Raw genomic sequence first — 16,826 nt, forward strand, 5'->3', positions numbered from 1 at the left:
GAATGATTTATTTTGGATATCCCGCCCATATTGCATCAATGAAAGTGGATTGTTCTCATAAAACATGTGCTTGACTTAACAATAAGGCCAAAAAACCCCGACCTGCAGCTGTTGGCAACACCTGTCCAAACCCACATATATAGACCTGGACTTCCCGCATACAGCTGCGGTACTCTGCACAGGAAATTGAGTCGGCTTTACAATGCTCTGACATTGCTTCAGGGTTTCAAATACATTCAGTTTTTGTGTGTGTGTGTGTTTTCCAACAAAGGGCTGAATGTTATCTGTATCGTCTCGAGGGTCTGAGCGATGCACACGACCACGTGAAAGAAAAAATTCCTGTGCGTCCTCCTCTCATAAACATCTGCCAATCAATGGCTGTGCCCTTCATGCATGTTAGTCCCATGTCATATGCAGATTCCTTTTGTGGTTTTGATGTCTTCTGTGTGTGTGTGTGTGTGTGTGTGTGTGTGTGTGTGTGTGTGTGTGTGGGAGGAAGAGATAGAGCGGATAAGCACATGCTTTAAGAGGAGCTCTCTGATTTATAGGAGCTTATTGAGGAGGAAATAGGCGTCATAGACCAGTGGCTGTAATAAACGAGTAGACCCCGCTGCACCACCAGCATCAAAGAGACACACACACACAGCTGCACATACACACACCCTACTTCTTGCTCTCTTCCTTGCCCACTTACTTTACTCAAAGTGTTGGAGCGAGAGTGAGCAAAGGCCGAGGGAGAGCGAACAAAAGTTTGGTCAATCTGACCGGGGTGAAGGGAGGACGAGAGGAGAGGGAGAACAGGGAAGTGTCGGAGGAGCGAGGGCTGTTGCTTGGTAGCGAGCGCCGGCCCGTTTTTTCAGGGGAATTCCTGTAACCCCACCACACCTCGCAGCTGCCTTCATTAGAACTGACTGATAGTTTGCGGGTGACATACTTGTTGAGACTACCATGCAGTCGGGCTTGTGTGTGTGTGTGTGTGTGCGCACACCGCTGACCTTGGCCCACTTCAGCCGAGGGAGTTTGGAAAAAGGGAGTTTATTAAAAAAAGATTACACGCTGACATTTCCCTTGTTAGTGCCGCGTTCCGTGTCTGCAGCGAAATGTGCCATGACGAGCCAAGGTAGATCCTTCATTTGGGCAGAGTTTTGCCATTTTTTTTAATGACCGGTGTTGGCCAAGTATTACTTGTTGTGCAAGTGTACACTTTATTGTTCTCAGAGAGATGTTACATGCTGCTTAGTAGTTAGAAACTGGATTTTCTTCCAGTATTTCTGTATTTTAGCTCTGCAGTAGAGACACATCCAGATTAGAGAGTGAAACCATGAGTTTATTATTGCATTTCACGTTCATTTAAGGAGACAATATACAGCACACACAAGTGAACATTCTGGAGTTGGCAGAAGCTGCTAATTTAACTTCACAGTTCCTTGGCAGGTGACAGACAGCACATGCAATGATTTTTTTTTAAGGATTGTACAGACAGCCTGACACATGAATTTGTTTTATTTGCGCACACACTAATTAGTGAGAGTGAATTTGTCGGAGCAGTGGGCAGCAAGTAGCTGCTCTTGGCAAGCAATGTGGGATTGGAAGCCTTTCTCAGGCATTGATTGACCCCTCCTGGGATTTTGAATTGGTGAACCTCTGGTTAAAAGCCCAATTTCTTTCCTCTTGAACATTGGCTACCCATACTTTATGCATAAGCATTGTTATATAAATGTTAAAGTTGGAAATATCAGGCAGAAAAAAAGCTGTGTAATTTACTGTTACTAGTGCAGTGTCAATGCAAAATCTTTGTGTGTGGTTTTAGTAATTCTGCCAAAAAGCCGGCTTATCCTCTCAATGCTGTGTGAGTGAGAGGGGGAGTGGCTACAGTAGAGCTTCTTTCATCGATATATTTAACGTTATCTTTTGCATTACTTATCCAAACAACGGCATTCGGCACTGCACTTACTCGTGACCGTAGCAAGACACCTGTCAAGTTTGAAATCAGTCGGACCATCGCTTGGAGAGATATGCGAATAAAAAGATGGACAGACGTTCCTGCAATTTATAGATAGATGTATGAGTCAGGAGTCTGCATTCACCATGAGAATCCAAGAAAATCAGCAGTTCTACTGAAGTTATTTTCACTTCTACTTAACCCAGTTTCACATTTTCATTTCTGTGCCTTCAAAGAACAACGATGCCCCTGTTGTTTTCTCCTGAATATGAACATGATTGGAAAAACAAAAGGGCCCACGCTTCATCGGCTCCTATCTACCTTGTCCCACTAAGATGACCACAGTAATATGAACCCTGTTATTGTCTCTCCATGGCCGGTGTTTTGCTTGAAACTGGACACTGCCTGTCCCCCACAATGGTGGCAAACTGGTACACACACACACACTCTCTCATCTTACTCCCCCTTTTTCTTTTTTCCATTATATAGGCCCTTTGTTTTGTTCAATTCACCTGAGGTTCCTTGAAATAATAAGTCGGCACATCTGTCTGGGGAAGTACAACAAGTATCGGCACATGTCACACATGCACACTCGTACGTACACCTACCCACTGCCCGTTGGCAGATTGGCAAACAGCCATATCTCCACCAAGCTCATCAAACCCCTCATCAAACAGGGAGCTATTGTTTCCCCTCGCCCTCAAGAGGTGAATTCCAACGTATCCTTGCTTTCTAATTTTAACTCCCGTAGTTTGTAATTTGTGTCATTTTCAACACGTGCTTGTGCTTTTCTGCCAACATTCCACATCTTTTTCTATATGTTTGTTTTTTTATCTTTGTTGCTCTTAAACCGTTGCATAACAAAAGGCCATTGCTCATTACCTGCATCTGTTTACTTGCTCTCAGGTTCATGTAAGCTCTTGAAAATCTAATTGTGCAAATCTGTGCATGGGAATTTAAAAGTAAACAGAGGAAAAGGTCATTTGATTGTCTTGTGTTTTGTAGTCGCTTTTAAATGTGAAGTAATTTGTGTGTTGGAAGACTAAATAGCTACACGTGTAGCTTCAAAATAAAAATACATTCTGTATTAGCCTCTGTAAATCTGAATATTGTATTATATATTTTGCTGCTGCCACCTGAACAGAATTAATCTCAACTTAATATCATATATAAAACTTTTCCTTGAAAGGCATCAACAGCTTCTACACTGCGTTGTTTTGAACCACAAAGATAAACACATTTTTCATTTATAAATAGCCTGCGGCAAGATCAAAATTATGTGCATCAATTTTAATGCAATCTGCTGCTAGTAAGCAAGCTCTTTAGGGTCTCACTCGTTCTCAGCAGATAAAGTAATATGTCCGCGATCATGTTCATCTTAGAAAGCCTCGGGGATCAGGGAACCAGTTATTTCATTGCAACTTAGTGAGGTAAGAATATTAAAACACACACACACACACAGACAAAAGCTCATTTATCAGAATTCACTTACCAATCCATTAACCGCACTGTGTCACATGACTCTCTCCGCTCCACACATACAGTACATGTTCTCAGCGTGTGGAAATTATAGCCCGTAATAAGCGCTTGAACGCAAACTAAGTTTGACAGGGCCACTAATGAAAAATGTAATTTGGGGAATTCCCCTTTTCCCGCTTCTCTTTCTCCGCCTCTCATACATCACATCTTAATTATTGTTGCGCCTAATGTGTTTTTTTTGTTTTTTTTCTCCCAGAGATTTACTCTTTCATATTTCAAGATAGACAAGAGCACCAGGTAATTGTGTTCTGTCACGGTTGCCACGGAGATAATATCTACAGTCACATGGTGGCCTCCCAAGGTGACCAGGAAGTGGTTTTTACGGCGACGTTGGGCGGGTGTGGAGGGGGTTAAGGGGGTAAAAGTGGCAGTTGTGTGTGAAGCTCCATTCCTTGATTTATGGATCGGCTCTAATGACATCATATTATAACGGTGGAAAGGGTAATAAATTAGATATCAGCTAATGGAGGACAAGGCACTTTCTTTGTTAGCCGACGCTCTCCTCCTCTCTCCTCCTCTCTCCTCTCCTCTCCTCTCCTCAGTCATTTGTACACAGGAGTTTGTCTGTAACTTTAACTCAGTCAAAAGTCTATTGAACCGGAACGATTATTTTCGTAATCGATTAATCTGCCGTTTATTTTCTCGATTAATCGTTTGGTCCTTAAGAATTAAAATGTCAGAAAATGTTAAATCAGTGTTTGTCAAACCTGGTAATGACGATGTTCTTGAATGTCTTGTTTTTGTCCACAAAATGATTAGGTTTTAATGATTTCTACGTTATGTGTAGCAAAGAAACAACAAGAAAAATATTAACATTTAAGAAGCTAAAACAATCAGAAATCTTGTTTTAATAATGGAAAAAAACGATGAATCGATTATCAAAATAGTTGACAATTAACTTAGTAATAGAGTCGAGAATCTAGTAATTGTTTCAGCTCTATTATCTTTAACACAACATTTACAAGAAAAATATGATTTTGCGTGTTTATTTCAGTTTATTTGAACAGTTTTCTGCCTGTGTGTGTGTTGCATTGTTTACCAGATATAATTGAGCCTCAGCCACTATTTGATCTTAGAGACTGGGAAACCTAGCGATGGCTGATGTCATGTTTTTGTTTTGTTTTCCCAAGGCATCGGGGGATTTTGTCATTGTAATAGAAACCACACACACACACACACACAGAGAGAGAGAGAGTGCATTAACAGTGAGCGTTCACTGTAGGTATACTGTCGGTGATAAACAGATTGACATCCCTTTGATCACAGGCCTCGCCTTTCTCCGAGGAATACATGTGAGCGGATTAAGACGCTTGTCTTCCACTGTGCACCAATTAGAAGAGACAAACGTACGCGTTGTGCGCGTGGTTACAGTCTGTCATAAAGCTCGACTCTGCTGCAGCTGCACTGTGTGAGCTGGTGTTTAGTCTAGTCTAGTTTTAGTGTTCAGTGTTGGTGCTCTGTGTGAATCCTGTGTGGGTGATCACAAATGACTGCAGCAGTGTTTACAGTTAATTTATTATTTCACTGTGTAACAGCTATGTTTTATTGAGCTGTGTTCACTTCAGATATGTAGATAGATGGATAAATACTTTATTGATCCCCCATGGAGGTAATCCACACTGTCCAACAGACAAAGATACAGAACAAGTATGTAAGATGTACAATATGTATCACTGTGTGTAACAGATATATAGTGAAAGGTGGAAAAATTGCACTGTTAATTGTTAAAATTTAAAAGAGACCAGGAACTAAATAAATACAGAAAAATAAAATGTAATTTGCACTTTTTTGTTAAAAGTTAAAAGAGCAGAAACTAAATAAATATAGAAAAATAAAATGAAAATTGCACTGTTAATTTTAAAAGTTAAAAGAGCGGGAAAACTCAATAAATAACAAATATAAAATGAAAATTCCACTTTTAATTGTTAAAAAGTTAAAAGAGCAGAAACTAAATAAATAACAAAAAAATAAAATTAAAATTGCACTGTTAATTGTGTGTGACTGGGTGACTAGAAAATGCACTATGTTCTGTATTTAATACAAGATAATGCGAGATTTTATCTCTCTCGATATTGTAAATAGAAATCTTATCTTTGTCTTCTGTGTTTTTTTATTTCCAGGCGGTCGGAGGACGAAGTGGACATGGACAAGGTGACAGCAGCCATGGTGCTGACCAGTCTTTCCACCAGTCCACTGGTCAGGAGTCCGCCTGTCAAAGTCAGCGGTGAGCATCGTACCTGCTCAAACACATTATTAAGTGGAAATACTTATGCTAATGTATGCTTAAAACTTAGCAGAGCAAAATAAGTCTTTGACTTTGATGTATTATTATTTCATTCATGACTCCATCACCCCAAAAAAAGAGAGAATACTTTGCCCTAAGCCAGACATTTGTCTGCTCCGCTATAAATCAACTCTTCATTCCCTCGTGGCCGTTATCTTGTGAATAAGTGTTGAAGCTTGAGGTTGATAAATTGCTGCCACCTGCTGTGCTTTAAGGAACCCGTCAAAAAAAAAGAAAAAAAAAGGCAGAAAGTCTGGATTTGTGCCACTCGTCTCCATGGCAGAGAATGCGCTGTTGCTGCAAACACACGCAACTTCTTACATGTTCTGTGCAACCGACCGACCGAGCAGCTGTTCATTCAACGTGCAGTCGACCGTCCAACCGCCACGCACACACGTTAATGCATATGTTCAATGAGCCCGTATGTTATGCACCTACACGCTGAGTAGATTTTAAATACTGAATGTGCGGTTTTATGTCAGTGTAGTTATACGGATGTCACACCCATGATGTTGGAGATCAAGAAGAGTGCATTTAACACAATTTAACACAAGTTAAACACAAGCAAACATCAGTGTCACAGTTGACTTTTTCCCTCACTCTCCACTATGTAAGAATCCTAAGGAGTTTGAAATACATAAAAATCTTTGTATATGTAATCATTTTAATTAGAGGAAGAGCAATAAGTCTAAGTTTAAGTAATTTTTTCAGTAAAATTAATAAAACAATAATCTGCTGATTATTACGTCTAAGATTTGGAATAATACACAACTCCTTATGTGGACATCCTGGGGGTGTGTGCTTATAGGTCACATATTCAGGCTTTAAAAATTAGTTTTTTTCCATTTTCTTATGTGTTGTTGAGTCAAAGTTATGATTGATTTTATATCACATTTTTTATAAATTAGCAATAATTGTGCAGAAGTCACAAAATTAGACCGCTTGAACGAGTTGAGTGAACTTTGAACTGTGAGGTATTTCCAAATTTCACAAATTCAATCTGAGTTTAAACGTGTTGAGGACTTTTTGCTCAGGTATGTTTATATAGTTAGTGAAAGATTTTTTTTTCATCAGATTGTCTAGGTTGTGCTGAAAAAAGGATATAAGACACTCTATATTGCACATTTGTATAGCCTCTGTATATACTGTATGTTTAAACATAGCATTTGACATTATTTAATGTTTGATAATAACATTTTCTGTTATTATTCAAGTGTAATATTATATCAGATAGAGGGAGAAAAAAAAGGCCAATCATACAGGCTGAAAAAATGGTTGGTCAACCTCTAATTAAAAGGTTAAAAATATTTCCTATTTTATGAAAGTGCTTTTTCACATATGAATAGGAGTCATTTGGTCTGTATCAGAAAAACCAAACAAGCAGCTGTTTCCTTTATATTAGTGAGACACTTCCTCTGTTACGTTGCACACAAACAGCATTCACTCCCACTCTGACTCGTTCACCCTGTCACAAACACACACTTTTTACACACACTCTGCCCAAAGTCTCCCCCTCCGCCGCCTCCATCTTCACAAGGCGATATTCAAAAAGAAACTTTTCTTTCATCTACAAAACAAAACCTTGGAGAAGTCTCAGTGGAATCACAGAACAGGAAAGGTAACCTTTCTTTTCATGTGTCGCTAACCAATAGCTGCACTGTGGGGGCTTTTGTTGTGTGAGGTGCAATTAAATGTCTAGGATCTTCATTCAAAATGTTGATCTCCTAACCCTGACTGGGGGGGAGCGCCCACATGTTTTGCTGCGGTTGAAGCTGCTCCAAATGCGACCAAACGCTCCTCTTTTCTTCCTCGTTTGTTGTGAAGCATGAGCCGAGAGATGCTCTGTATTATATAACAGAGAAATTAAAATGTAAAAACTTGTATGGCAGTATGGTTTTAAATGGCTGGTAATGCTAGATAGTAAATGCATCATTTCAGTTTTTTAAATGTGAATATTTTCCGGGTTGTTTTTTGTTTTTGTATTATTCATATTTTAAAGGTGCACTATGTAATAAATTTAAATCAACTGACCATAAAATCCTCCTAATATGTCACAGAGACTCAGGAATAATATTCATTTAACAAACTGAACTCACCAACAACAACAGTACAGCCAAAATATTTGCATTAAAAAAAATATATATTTTGCAGACTGCAAATCATGTTTATGTTTTTAAATCATGTTTTGGCATGTGGCGCCACCTACAGCCATCTACCAATCATTGCAGTCAGTAGAGTCTCAGCTACCGAGCAAACACGGGTTGTCGTTACGTCTGAGCTACAATGGCGGAGAAAACGAAACCTTAAAGAACCTCGGTATTTTGAATTTGAGTGTAGTAACCGTTTTTGGCCACATTCTTACGTACGGCGCCTTTAATTCTTTTGGTTTGTGGACTAATCAAAACATTTGAGAACATCGTCATTTCAATGTTTGGAAAACACCAATCAACATAACCAGTCTAGTACTTGACTGTTCAAGAAAATAGTCGAAAACATAACCTACTAGAAAAATAATGGTTAGCTGCATCTCTGAATGATTCCGCCCAAATGTGATTGATAGTTTAAACCAGTGTTTCCCCCAATCCTGGTCCTCAGGGAACTCCAACACACCTGATTCAGATGAACAGCTCATCATCAAGCTCTGCAGAATCCCGATTGTGAGCTGTTGATTTCAATGTGTGTGTCTAAAACATGTAAAGCAGTGTTCCCTGAGGACCAAGGTTAGGAAACACTGGTTTAAAAGATGTTAAATGACTGTATCGGGGTTGAAAAAGTGGGGTCAAGCCATGTTTGTGTATGTGATGCTGCTGCTCTTGATAATCCTAACCTCGCCCTCCATCCCTGCCTCTCTCCTCGCCTTCATCTTCTCAGAGGGACTAAGTGGTTCGTGGAAAGATAATGGCTCAGCAGGACCTTTTACCCCGTCCAGCAACAGCTCCTCGGGGGGTTACTGGAGCTGGTCTGCACCCAGTGACCAGTCCAACCCCTCCACACCTTCCCCGCCGCTTTCAGCCGACAGCTTTAAGCCCTTTCGCGTACCCAGCATAGGCGGCGTGGGGCCCGGCCCTGCGGGGCCCGAAGACCCCAGCCTGGACGAACAGGACGGCAGCAGCCTGCTCTTCGATGAGCCCATCCCTCGCAAACGGAAGGTAAAGACTTTTAGACGTGTTAATGGCAGTTACTAAAGCAAAGTGCTGAAGCTTACAGGGAAGAGAAAAATGACAATGAATCCTTATTTTCCTCAAAGATTCTTTGTGAAGAATTTGTTTTGCATTTTCAAATCAATGTCAAAGAGATTGGCGTAATTAAGTTGTCTTTATTATGAGAGTGCACGCAGAGTATAAACAAGCACAAGGACAGTAATCTAGAGCATTAAAAACAGAAACTGAAGTATAAAAAGTAATCATGTAGAGAATAAAGCATTTATTATGGGCATTTCATTTGTGATTGAGCACAGATATGAAGGTCTCTTCTTGATTGAACACATTTAAAAGAAGCGATCAGAGTGAGTTAGAAGAACAATGCAGTTTTTTCTCTTTATACTGAACCTTGAGGCTGGCATGTCATTATTTTTTGGAACAAATTATAACTAAAAGCATCACAAAAGAAGAAAATCATAAAGAAATATTAAATAAAATAACAGTTCTAAACTAAACGGAAGAAAATAAAGTGTTCTGTGCCACAGAGAAGTAGGTAAGTGTGAATTTAGCCCGACTGTGACCATATTCATGTGAACCATGCAAACAAATATTATCAGACATTATCCACACAGTGTGTTTCCGTGTGAACCTATTTAATGATGCTCATGTTCTCACTTCACCATTAAGATTGTTCCCTAATTTGACTGAATTATGGCTCAGAGTAGATTGAGAGCCAAAAGTCATCAAAAAGTTATTCTGGAAAAAGTCTGAATAGCTTTCAATAATAATTCACCGCTAAAGATCTCACTTTTAAAATCTCTTTTCGCTAACTGGCTTTTCAAGCGCCTGCTAAATTGACCAGTTACCACTTCACTTCTCACAGCACTTTTCTGAGACATGAAAATAGTTGTCGACCTCTGAATTAGTCGCTGCAGCACTGTGGGATTTTATGTTTTATATATACTTCTATATACTACTTATAAATCATCCTCTGCGTTTAACCCATCGTGTATTTGGAACCGAGCAGTGAGCAGCAGAGCAACGTGGGGGTTGAGTACCCCAGCCCTTTGACCTGGTGGGGACTCGAACTGGCAACCCTCTGTTTGCAAGCCAAGTTCCCATGGGCTGCCCTAAATCAAATACATGCATATAATAATATGAATATTCACAGCAGCAGCAGCAGCTAAAACATGTTACGATGAAAAAAAATGCCACTGGACAGTTTTATTTTACCCGTGCAGACCTGCCACAAAGTCACACACTAAAGGGGATTTAAAAGAGAGTATTTCTTTGAATAAGAAGAGACTGAGATGCTGTCACAGACTGGATGATTCTCTGTGATATTAACCAGTGAGGATGTGGAAGTAGTTCAGGCTCTGACTGAGTGATGGGCAGAGGGGAAGCGGGACATACAGCACATAGTCACTGTACACTCAAATCCCTCTATACACCACTGACGCCTCATCACATTCAGTGTCGCTCATTATTTTACAGGTGTATATTGATTTGCATTCCTTAATTCTCTCCATCTCCTTGTTAGAGCAAGTTTGTGGGCTAGCTCTGTCAGCATCATCCATCTCTCCCTGCTATGACTCCCTCGTCTTTTCCACTGTTCTTTTGTGTTCTTTCTCTGTATGTGTGACCTGTGTCCACACATTTGCTGCTCTTAATTACCCCCTCAGCCTGCGACGTGCAACTGCTCTAATGATTTTAATACCTGCTAAGGCCAAACATAAAGATCCTGCATAGCTACCGCCACGGCGATCCACCACAAATCAATACAGACTCTTGGGCGAGCTCCACATCAGCACACGGCACTGTATTAATTGGGGTGGAATCGTCACAAAGGAAGAAAGATATAGGGGTAGAAAAAGAGAACATATAGGAGTAACACTATAATATATTGTAATATAGTCAAATACTGTAAGAAAGTGTCATTAAGTGGCAACATTAATGGTAATTAATGGTAGAAGACTTAAACGCAGCACATAAAACTGCTGTCAAGCATATTTCCATGTCATTATAATGCCTCAAAGAATCAATTCAGTATTAATATTAGGGAGGGGCATGAATATTTGATTATTCTATTATAAAAAGTCAATTAGTTAATGTCAGTATATTCAAGTGAGGCATTGTTAAGAGCTTTCTGTCTCTTTGTGGTCCTTCCTGGTCACATGGTGTAGCTTTGCTTTGAGTATAGATCTGAGTGCTGCAGGAGGATTTTCTGTCCAACAGGTTAAAGCCACATTTACTTTCATTTTGAAGTTATTTTCATAATTAATTTTAGAGAAATGAGATGAGACGAGAGTTGACGCGCACACATACATTTCCGGTGATCTAATGTGCTGCTCTAGTGCTCTCGCGTCTCTCTTAACGAATGGACACAATAGTGAATGGAGCTCTCATTTAATTTACTGTGAAATACGTCTTTAAAGGGAATAACACACACACACACACACACACACACCAAATATGCTTGTGTTACCTAAAGACAAAAACAACACATGGGGACCAGATGATTGTTGTGTGTGAGCAGGGGGGGGGGGAATTAATAATGTCAAAATGATTACAGCCCCCCCCCCCCCCAACAATAGTTTGATGGACGGGTGAGGAAGACAACGTATGCACGATCAGAGCAGGCGAGCGGGAAGAGGGCAAACAGGGGAACGCACACAAAGCCTGTCACTCCCCGCACAAAACAATGCACAGTCTCAGCGGGAGGCCGAGGGTGTAATTACAGTCGACGGATAAAAAAGATACAGGAGCGTCGTCGGATCGCAGCCGGAGACGAATGTACTGTTATTTAGCCTCGCTCTGCTTTTAGTTAAACATGTGACAAACAAAATGAAGCAACGTGAAGATAAAACAGTGTCTTTATCCTCACATTGGCTTTTTAAATCCAAGCATTTTTTTGTAAAGCGACAGTGATTTAAATCCAATATTTTATTTTCATTATGGTGCAAGTACAACCATTATCACCACTGTGTAGACGATTCATTTCTTGCCAGGCATGGATCGGCTCCTCTTCCTGCTCCACTGTACGTAAATCTTAAATAAGACACACATATATAGATAGATTTAAAATAAGGTCACGTCCTCATATGTCTCATTTCCACTGAGAATTATTTGCATTTCCCGCTGTCAAACATTGAGAAAGATGCCAAAATAACTGATCCTTACGGTCCCAGTTTTTGGCATCCTCGCAGTTTGGTACCAAGGTCCTAGAGGGAGGAGCCAGACATAGACGACATAGAATCGTCACTTCTGTGTGTTTTTTTCTCGCGATTAACAGCCTCACGCCAAGAAGAAAGAAAGAACACAGACTGTTGGATGTCATCCACTGTTGCATTATTTGTCTTTGTGGTATTTATTTTTACTCATGTGCGTCTGCAGCGCTGATATGACATCACACTGTTGACATAGCAGCTTTTTTACCATCCGGCCCACACAAGTCAAGCCACAATGGAAACGCGAGCCAGATCAGGATGTACCGTTCCAAACCGCACTGTTGCAATTCTGAACTGTACTGTAATGCTTAGTGGAAATGAGGCTAAAGAAAGATGGAGACTGGCTGTGATAAATGAGGTTATAAAACTGTGTTTATCCTCAGTTGAGACACACAAACAAAAATACTACACGAGCTCCTGTGTTTACTGTCTGTTTACCGTCTTTGTCTTTTCACCACAGAACTCCATGAAGGTGATGTTCAAGTGCCTGTGGAAGAACTGTGGCAAGGTGCTGAGTACTGCTGCGGGCATCCAGAGACACATCCGCACCATCCACCTGGGGTAGGCACACACACACACACACACACACACACACACACACTGGGTACCTCAGCTGTCATCCACTCAAACCCTCAAGAAAATGTCAGATTATTGCCTGATGGATTAGTGCCTCTGTAATTACTCCTGTATTGGGCACCGGTAAAGGCCACATTATACTCCTCCGACTGCGTAATGCGTTGTCCGACTGCGTAACCACGGAGACCCCTCGAGCCTTCATACTTCGCCGTCGTGGTGACGGATACGCACTGCAATTTCCCGCCCGATCAGTAGGGGTCGCTACGCAAGGTTGTTGAGATTTTGGCTACAGTGAGCAATGGCGTCCGAGAGAGAAAGACTATTGTTGCGGCGGAATAACAGTGGCCGTTTCTCACTCACACTCGCAGTTTTAAGAAAATTTGAGGTGAGAAATTAGCCATTTAGAGTCTAAACATGTGGATATGAGATATAAGATATGACGTATTTATAGTTTGGCAGCGACGTTGTCGGCGGTGATCAGTTCCGCCTCTGTGGACGCTCGTTGCGCACTGTGGCGGCACAGAGCAGTGTTACCTCGGCCTGTCCTGAGGACCAATCGCAGCTCTTGCCGTCTCCGTTGTCCCTTGATGAAGTGACGGACACTTAAAAAATATTTTGTGCAGCCGGAGACGACGCAGAGGCTCTTCGACAGGCTCTCCGTCGACGCAGAGGGCTCCGTGTAACCTACGTAGAGCACTTTACGCAGGAGTATAAATTGGGCTTAAGCAGTGACAGGTTGTACAGTTACATTCACTCACTGGCCACTTTATTAGGTACTTAGGACACTTAACATAGTGAGTCAGTGCTTTGTTGTGCTGCTGTGGTCCATCTGCCTCAAGGTTTCATGTATTGCGTGTTCAGAGATGGTCTTATTTTCGTTATATAGTTGTTGGAGTTACTGTTGCTTTTCTATCACCTTAAACTCTGGCATCATCTCAGCGAATCATTTTGTTACTGCCATGTGATTGGCTTATTTTTATTAAGTTTTTTTTTAAAACGTCTCTTCCTGTTTTCAGGCGTAGCTGCGACTCCGAGTGCAGCGACGGCGAGGAAGACTTCTACTACACGGAGATCAAGCTCAACACGGACTCGGTGGCCGACGGGCTCAGCAGCCTGTCCCCCGTGTCTCCCTCCGTCCTCTCCCCTCCCCCTCTCCCCCTCCCCTCCCCTCTGCCTCCTCTCACTCAGCCGTCGGACTCCCACAGGCCGCCGCTGCTGCCGCCGCAGCCGTCCGACGCCAAGGAGCCTCACACCGGCGGCATCACCCCGCTCAGCCGCTCTGCGCCCAGCGCTCTCTACCTCATCCACGCGGACCACGCCTACCAGGTGTGTGTGTGTGTGTGCGCACTTACACAAATTAGGATCAATGTACAACATACACGCTCCCACTCAACACGGAGGTGAAGGATCAATGCTCTCTGGATCGATGCACACACTGCAGCAGTTTGTCTCTCAGGCTCCAAACTGATGTGACTGTGTGTCAGTGTTACAACAGTGTTCTATCCATGTTTTTTTTCTTTTCAGCCAATAAAATAATATTTTTTATTTGAAAATGAGTTGGTTAGAAGTAGAAAATAATGCAGTACTAACTTCTGATGTTTAGGCGACAGCTCCAGTGTCCATCCCGTCCAGCAGCAGTAACTCGGCGAGCTCTGGCTCCACCGGCTTCACGCCCACCAACAGCTTCAGCATCTCCTGGCAGTCGCCACCCGTCACTTTCACCGGGAACACGGTGAGCAAACGTCATTGTAACAAAAGCTCATTTACATACACTACTGTTCAAAAGTTTTTGGGGTCACCTATAACCATTTGTGTTGTGTTTTCCATTAAAAGTCAGACTTTTATTCATCAAAAGAGTTGCAAAATGAAGAGAAAATATAGTCAAGACATTGACAAGATTAGAAATAATGGTTTTTATTCAAAATAATAATTTTGCCCGTTTGTCAAAGAACCAGCAAAACTTTTTTCAGCTGTGCTAATATCATTGCACAAGGGTTTTCATGGGTTTTCATCGAATAGCCTTCTAACGCGATTAGCAAACACAATGTACCATTAGAACACACCTCTATACACCTATGTACATATTCCATTAAAAACCAGACATTTGCAGCTAGAATAGTCGTTTACCACATTAACAATGTATAGAGTGTATTTCTGATTCATTTAATGTTATATTCATTGAAAATTGAAAAGTGCTTTTCTTTAAAAAATAAGGACATTTCTAAGTGACTCCAAACTTTTGAAAGGTCGTGTACACTTGCTCTTCTTGAGGATGTTCATGACCCTCAGTGCTGTCCCACCTCTCTTCAGGTGTCTTCCAGTAAAAGCCAGGGATTTGGTGAACAGCGCTCACAGACCATCGCCGTCCTCTCGTCTCCTCCCAGAGCCACCATCGCTCTCAGGTGCCAGATCTCAACCTTAAAGCTTAAATTTAGACCTTAACAAGGAAGAATGATTATGTTATTTAGGACACAAATGGTCATGGAATCAAAGACGGTTGTTTATTTGCAATTAGCAATAAACAATATGTTCCTTTGTCATTATGTCTAAAGGAATAGTTAAAGGAATACTTCACCAATTTGCATTTAGCTTTGTATTACTAGAATAGGGGTAGTATTTTTGAAAAATTGCACTTCCCAACCTCAGTTTCCCCTGAGTCGAGAAATATCATCATTCTATTTTTTTTTTTGTACGTGCGCCCACCAGTGACACTTGGTCCTGTTAGCATAGCTGTTAGCAAAGATGGCGGACACTGTTTACATTCTGGGAACGACACCCGTACCCCTATGGGTGGGTCTAAAAAGTGCTAAATTATTGTTGCAGTTTCAATCTTCAGACCAAGTGTCACTGGTGGGCACAGAAACTGAGGTTGGGAAGCACAATTTTTCAAAAATACTAACCCTATTCTAGTAGTACAAAGTTAAATGCTAATCTGTGAAGTATTCCTTTAAACTACGCTGGCACCCATAACACGGTTGTAATCAATTCTGTGTCACTGCAAATGGGCCCTTTGCTCTACAAATGATCATGAATTAAAACAGGACAGCACTCCATTATAAGAGAGTGTGTTGTCCATTCAAGAAAATGTGCTGTTTGTGCAGCGTGTTTTCTGGTTTCTGTTTTAACACAATAAGTATGGTGCGGTCATTTTTATTGTGCATCATGTATGCAGGTTGTAGTTTGACTGAAAAGCGTGCGTCCATTAAAAGTAGCTCAAAAAACCGCCATTGAGCAGTTTGATGGATAAATGGTTGTTGACGGAGCCTGTTTTCAGGTGAAGGACACGGCAGATAAATAATGTTCCATCATTTCAGTTTACAAAGACCAAACTGAGGCAGAAAAATGAAAAGTGACGCACTGCAGATTCAAGGAAGGTATTTTATTTGGCGACTCAAACTAAATCTGTCTGTGTGAGAATGACTGCTTTGATTTGAGTTAGGTATAAAAAGCGTGTTACTATTTTCATGTCTGTCAAACGAAATATAAGTCTGTTTTATCTCCTCTCCGCAGTCGGAAGGTGCGCGGCGAGGGGAAGAAGTGTCGCAAGGTGTACGGCATGGAGAACCGCGACATGTGGTGCACCGCCTGCCGCTGGAAAAAGGCCTGCCAGAGATTCACCGACTGAGTGACGCTCGCCAACAACGCGACGGCGCGCACGCGCCCTCGCCAACAGGCTTCGCTGCCTTTCGCCACAGAGACGGCGGAGAAAGAGAGAGAGAGAGAGAGAGAGAGCTGTCACTTTGCATGCATTTTGGTTTTCTTTAGCTCTAAAAATCTCAACTGTCCCATCAAGCTCAGCCCCACCTATCCATTCCAGCTTTGGAAGCTACCACAGGATTGCCGTCCTAGATTCCAAGTACTGTCGCCATTTCCATCATTCCCACTTTTTCGGGGGAGAAAAAACCCAGTGCAGCTAAACAATGTAAAGAAAAAAAATATGTTGGGTTCAGTGTTGCATCTTTCTATGTTTTGTAAAGTTTTAAAATGGGAAGTCGAGTCAAAGAAGGTCCAGGAAAAAAGTTTTTTTTGTGTGTGTGTTTTGTCGAAAGAAAAGAAAAGATCTTCACTTTTTTTATCCAAAAGGAGAAAGAGCCTCTTTGCCGCAGTTTTTGAAAAAC

The 16,826-nt window shown here is 41.4% G+C and overlaps 1 protein-coding gene across 2 annotated transcripts in view; it reads left to right on the forward strand.

Moving 5' to 3' along the window:
- The window catches only part of znf704 (zinc finger protein 704), a gene marked incomplete at both ends in the record, with an annotated part of 46,866 nt that extends 30,533 nt beyond the window's left edge, over window positions 1–16,333 (forward strand). For both annotated transcript variants that reach the window (XM_083899367.1, XM_083899368.1), the window contains 7 exons: window positions 5,602–5,705; window positions 8,637–8,914; window positions 12,593–12,693; window positions 13,725–14,034; window positions 14,312–14,440; window positions 15,019–15,110; window positions 16,219–16,333. In XM_083899367.1, the coding sequence (XP_083755493.1) occupies window positions 5,602–5,705; window positions 8,637–8,914; window positions 12,593–12,693; window positions 13,725–14,034; window positions 14,312–14,440; window positions 15,019–15,110; window positions 16,219–16,333 (1,129 nt within the window). The remainder of the gene's footprint in view (window positions 1–5,601; window positions 5,706–8,636; window positions 8,915–12,592; window positions 12,694–13,724; window positions 14,035–14,311; window positions 14,441–15,018; window positions 15,111–16,218) is intronic.
- Between the last annotated feature and the right edge of the window lie 493 nt (window positions 16,334–16,826).

This window comes from Microchirus variegatus, assembly GCF_963457635.1.
Source record: "Microchirus variegatus genome assembly, chromosome: 13".
NCBI lineage: Eukaryota > Metazoa > Chordata > Actinopteri > Pleuronectiformes > Soleidae > Microchirus > Microchirus variegatus.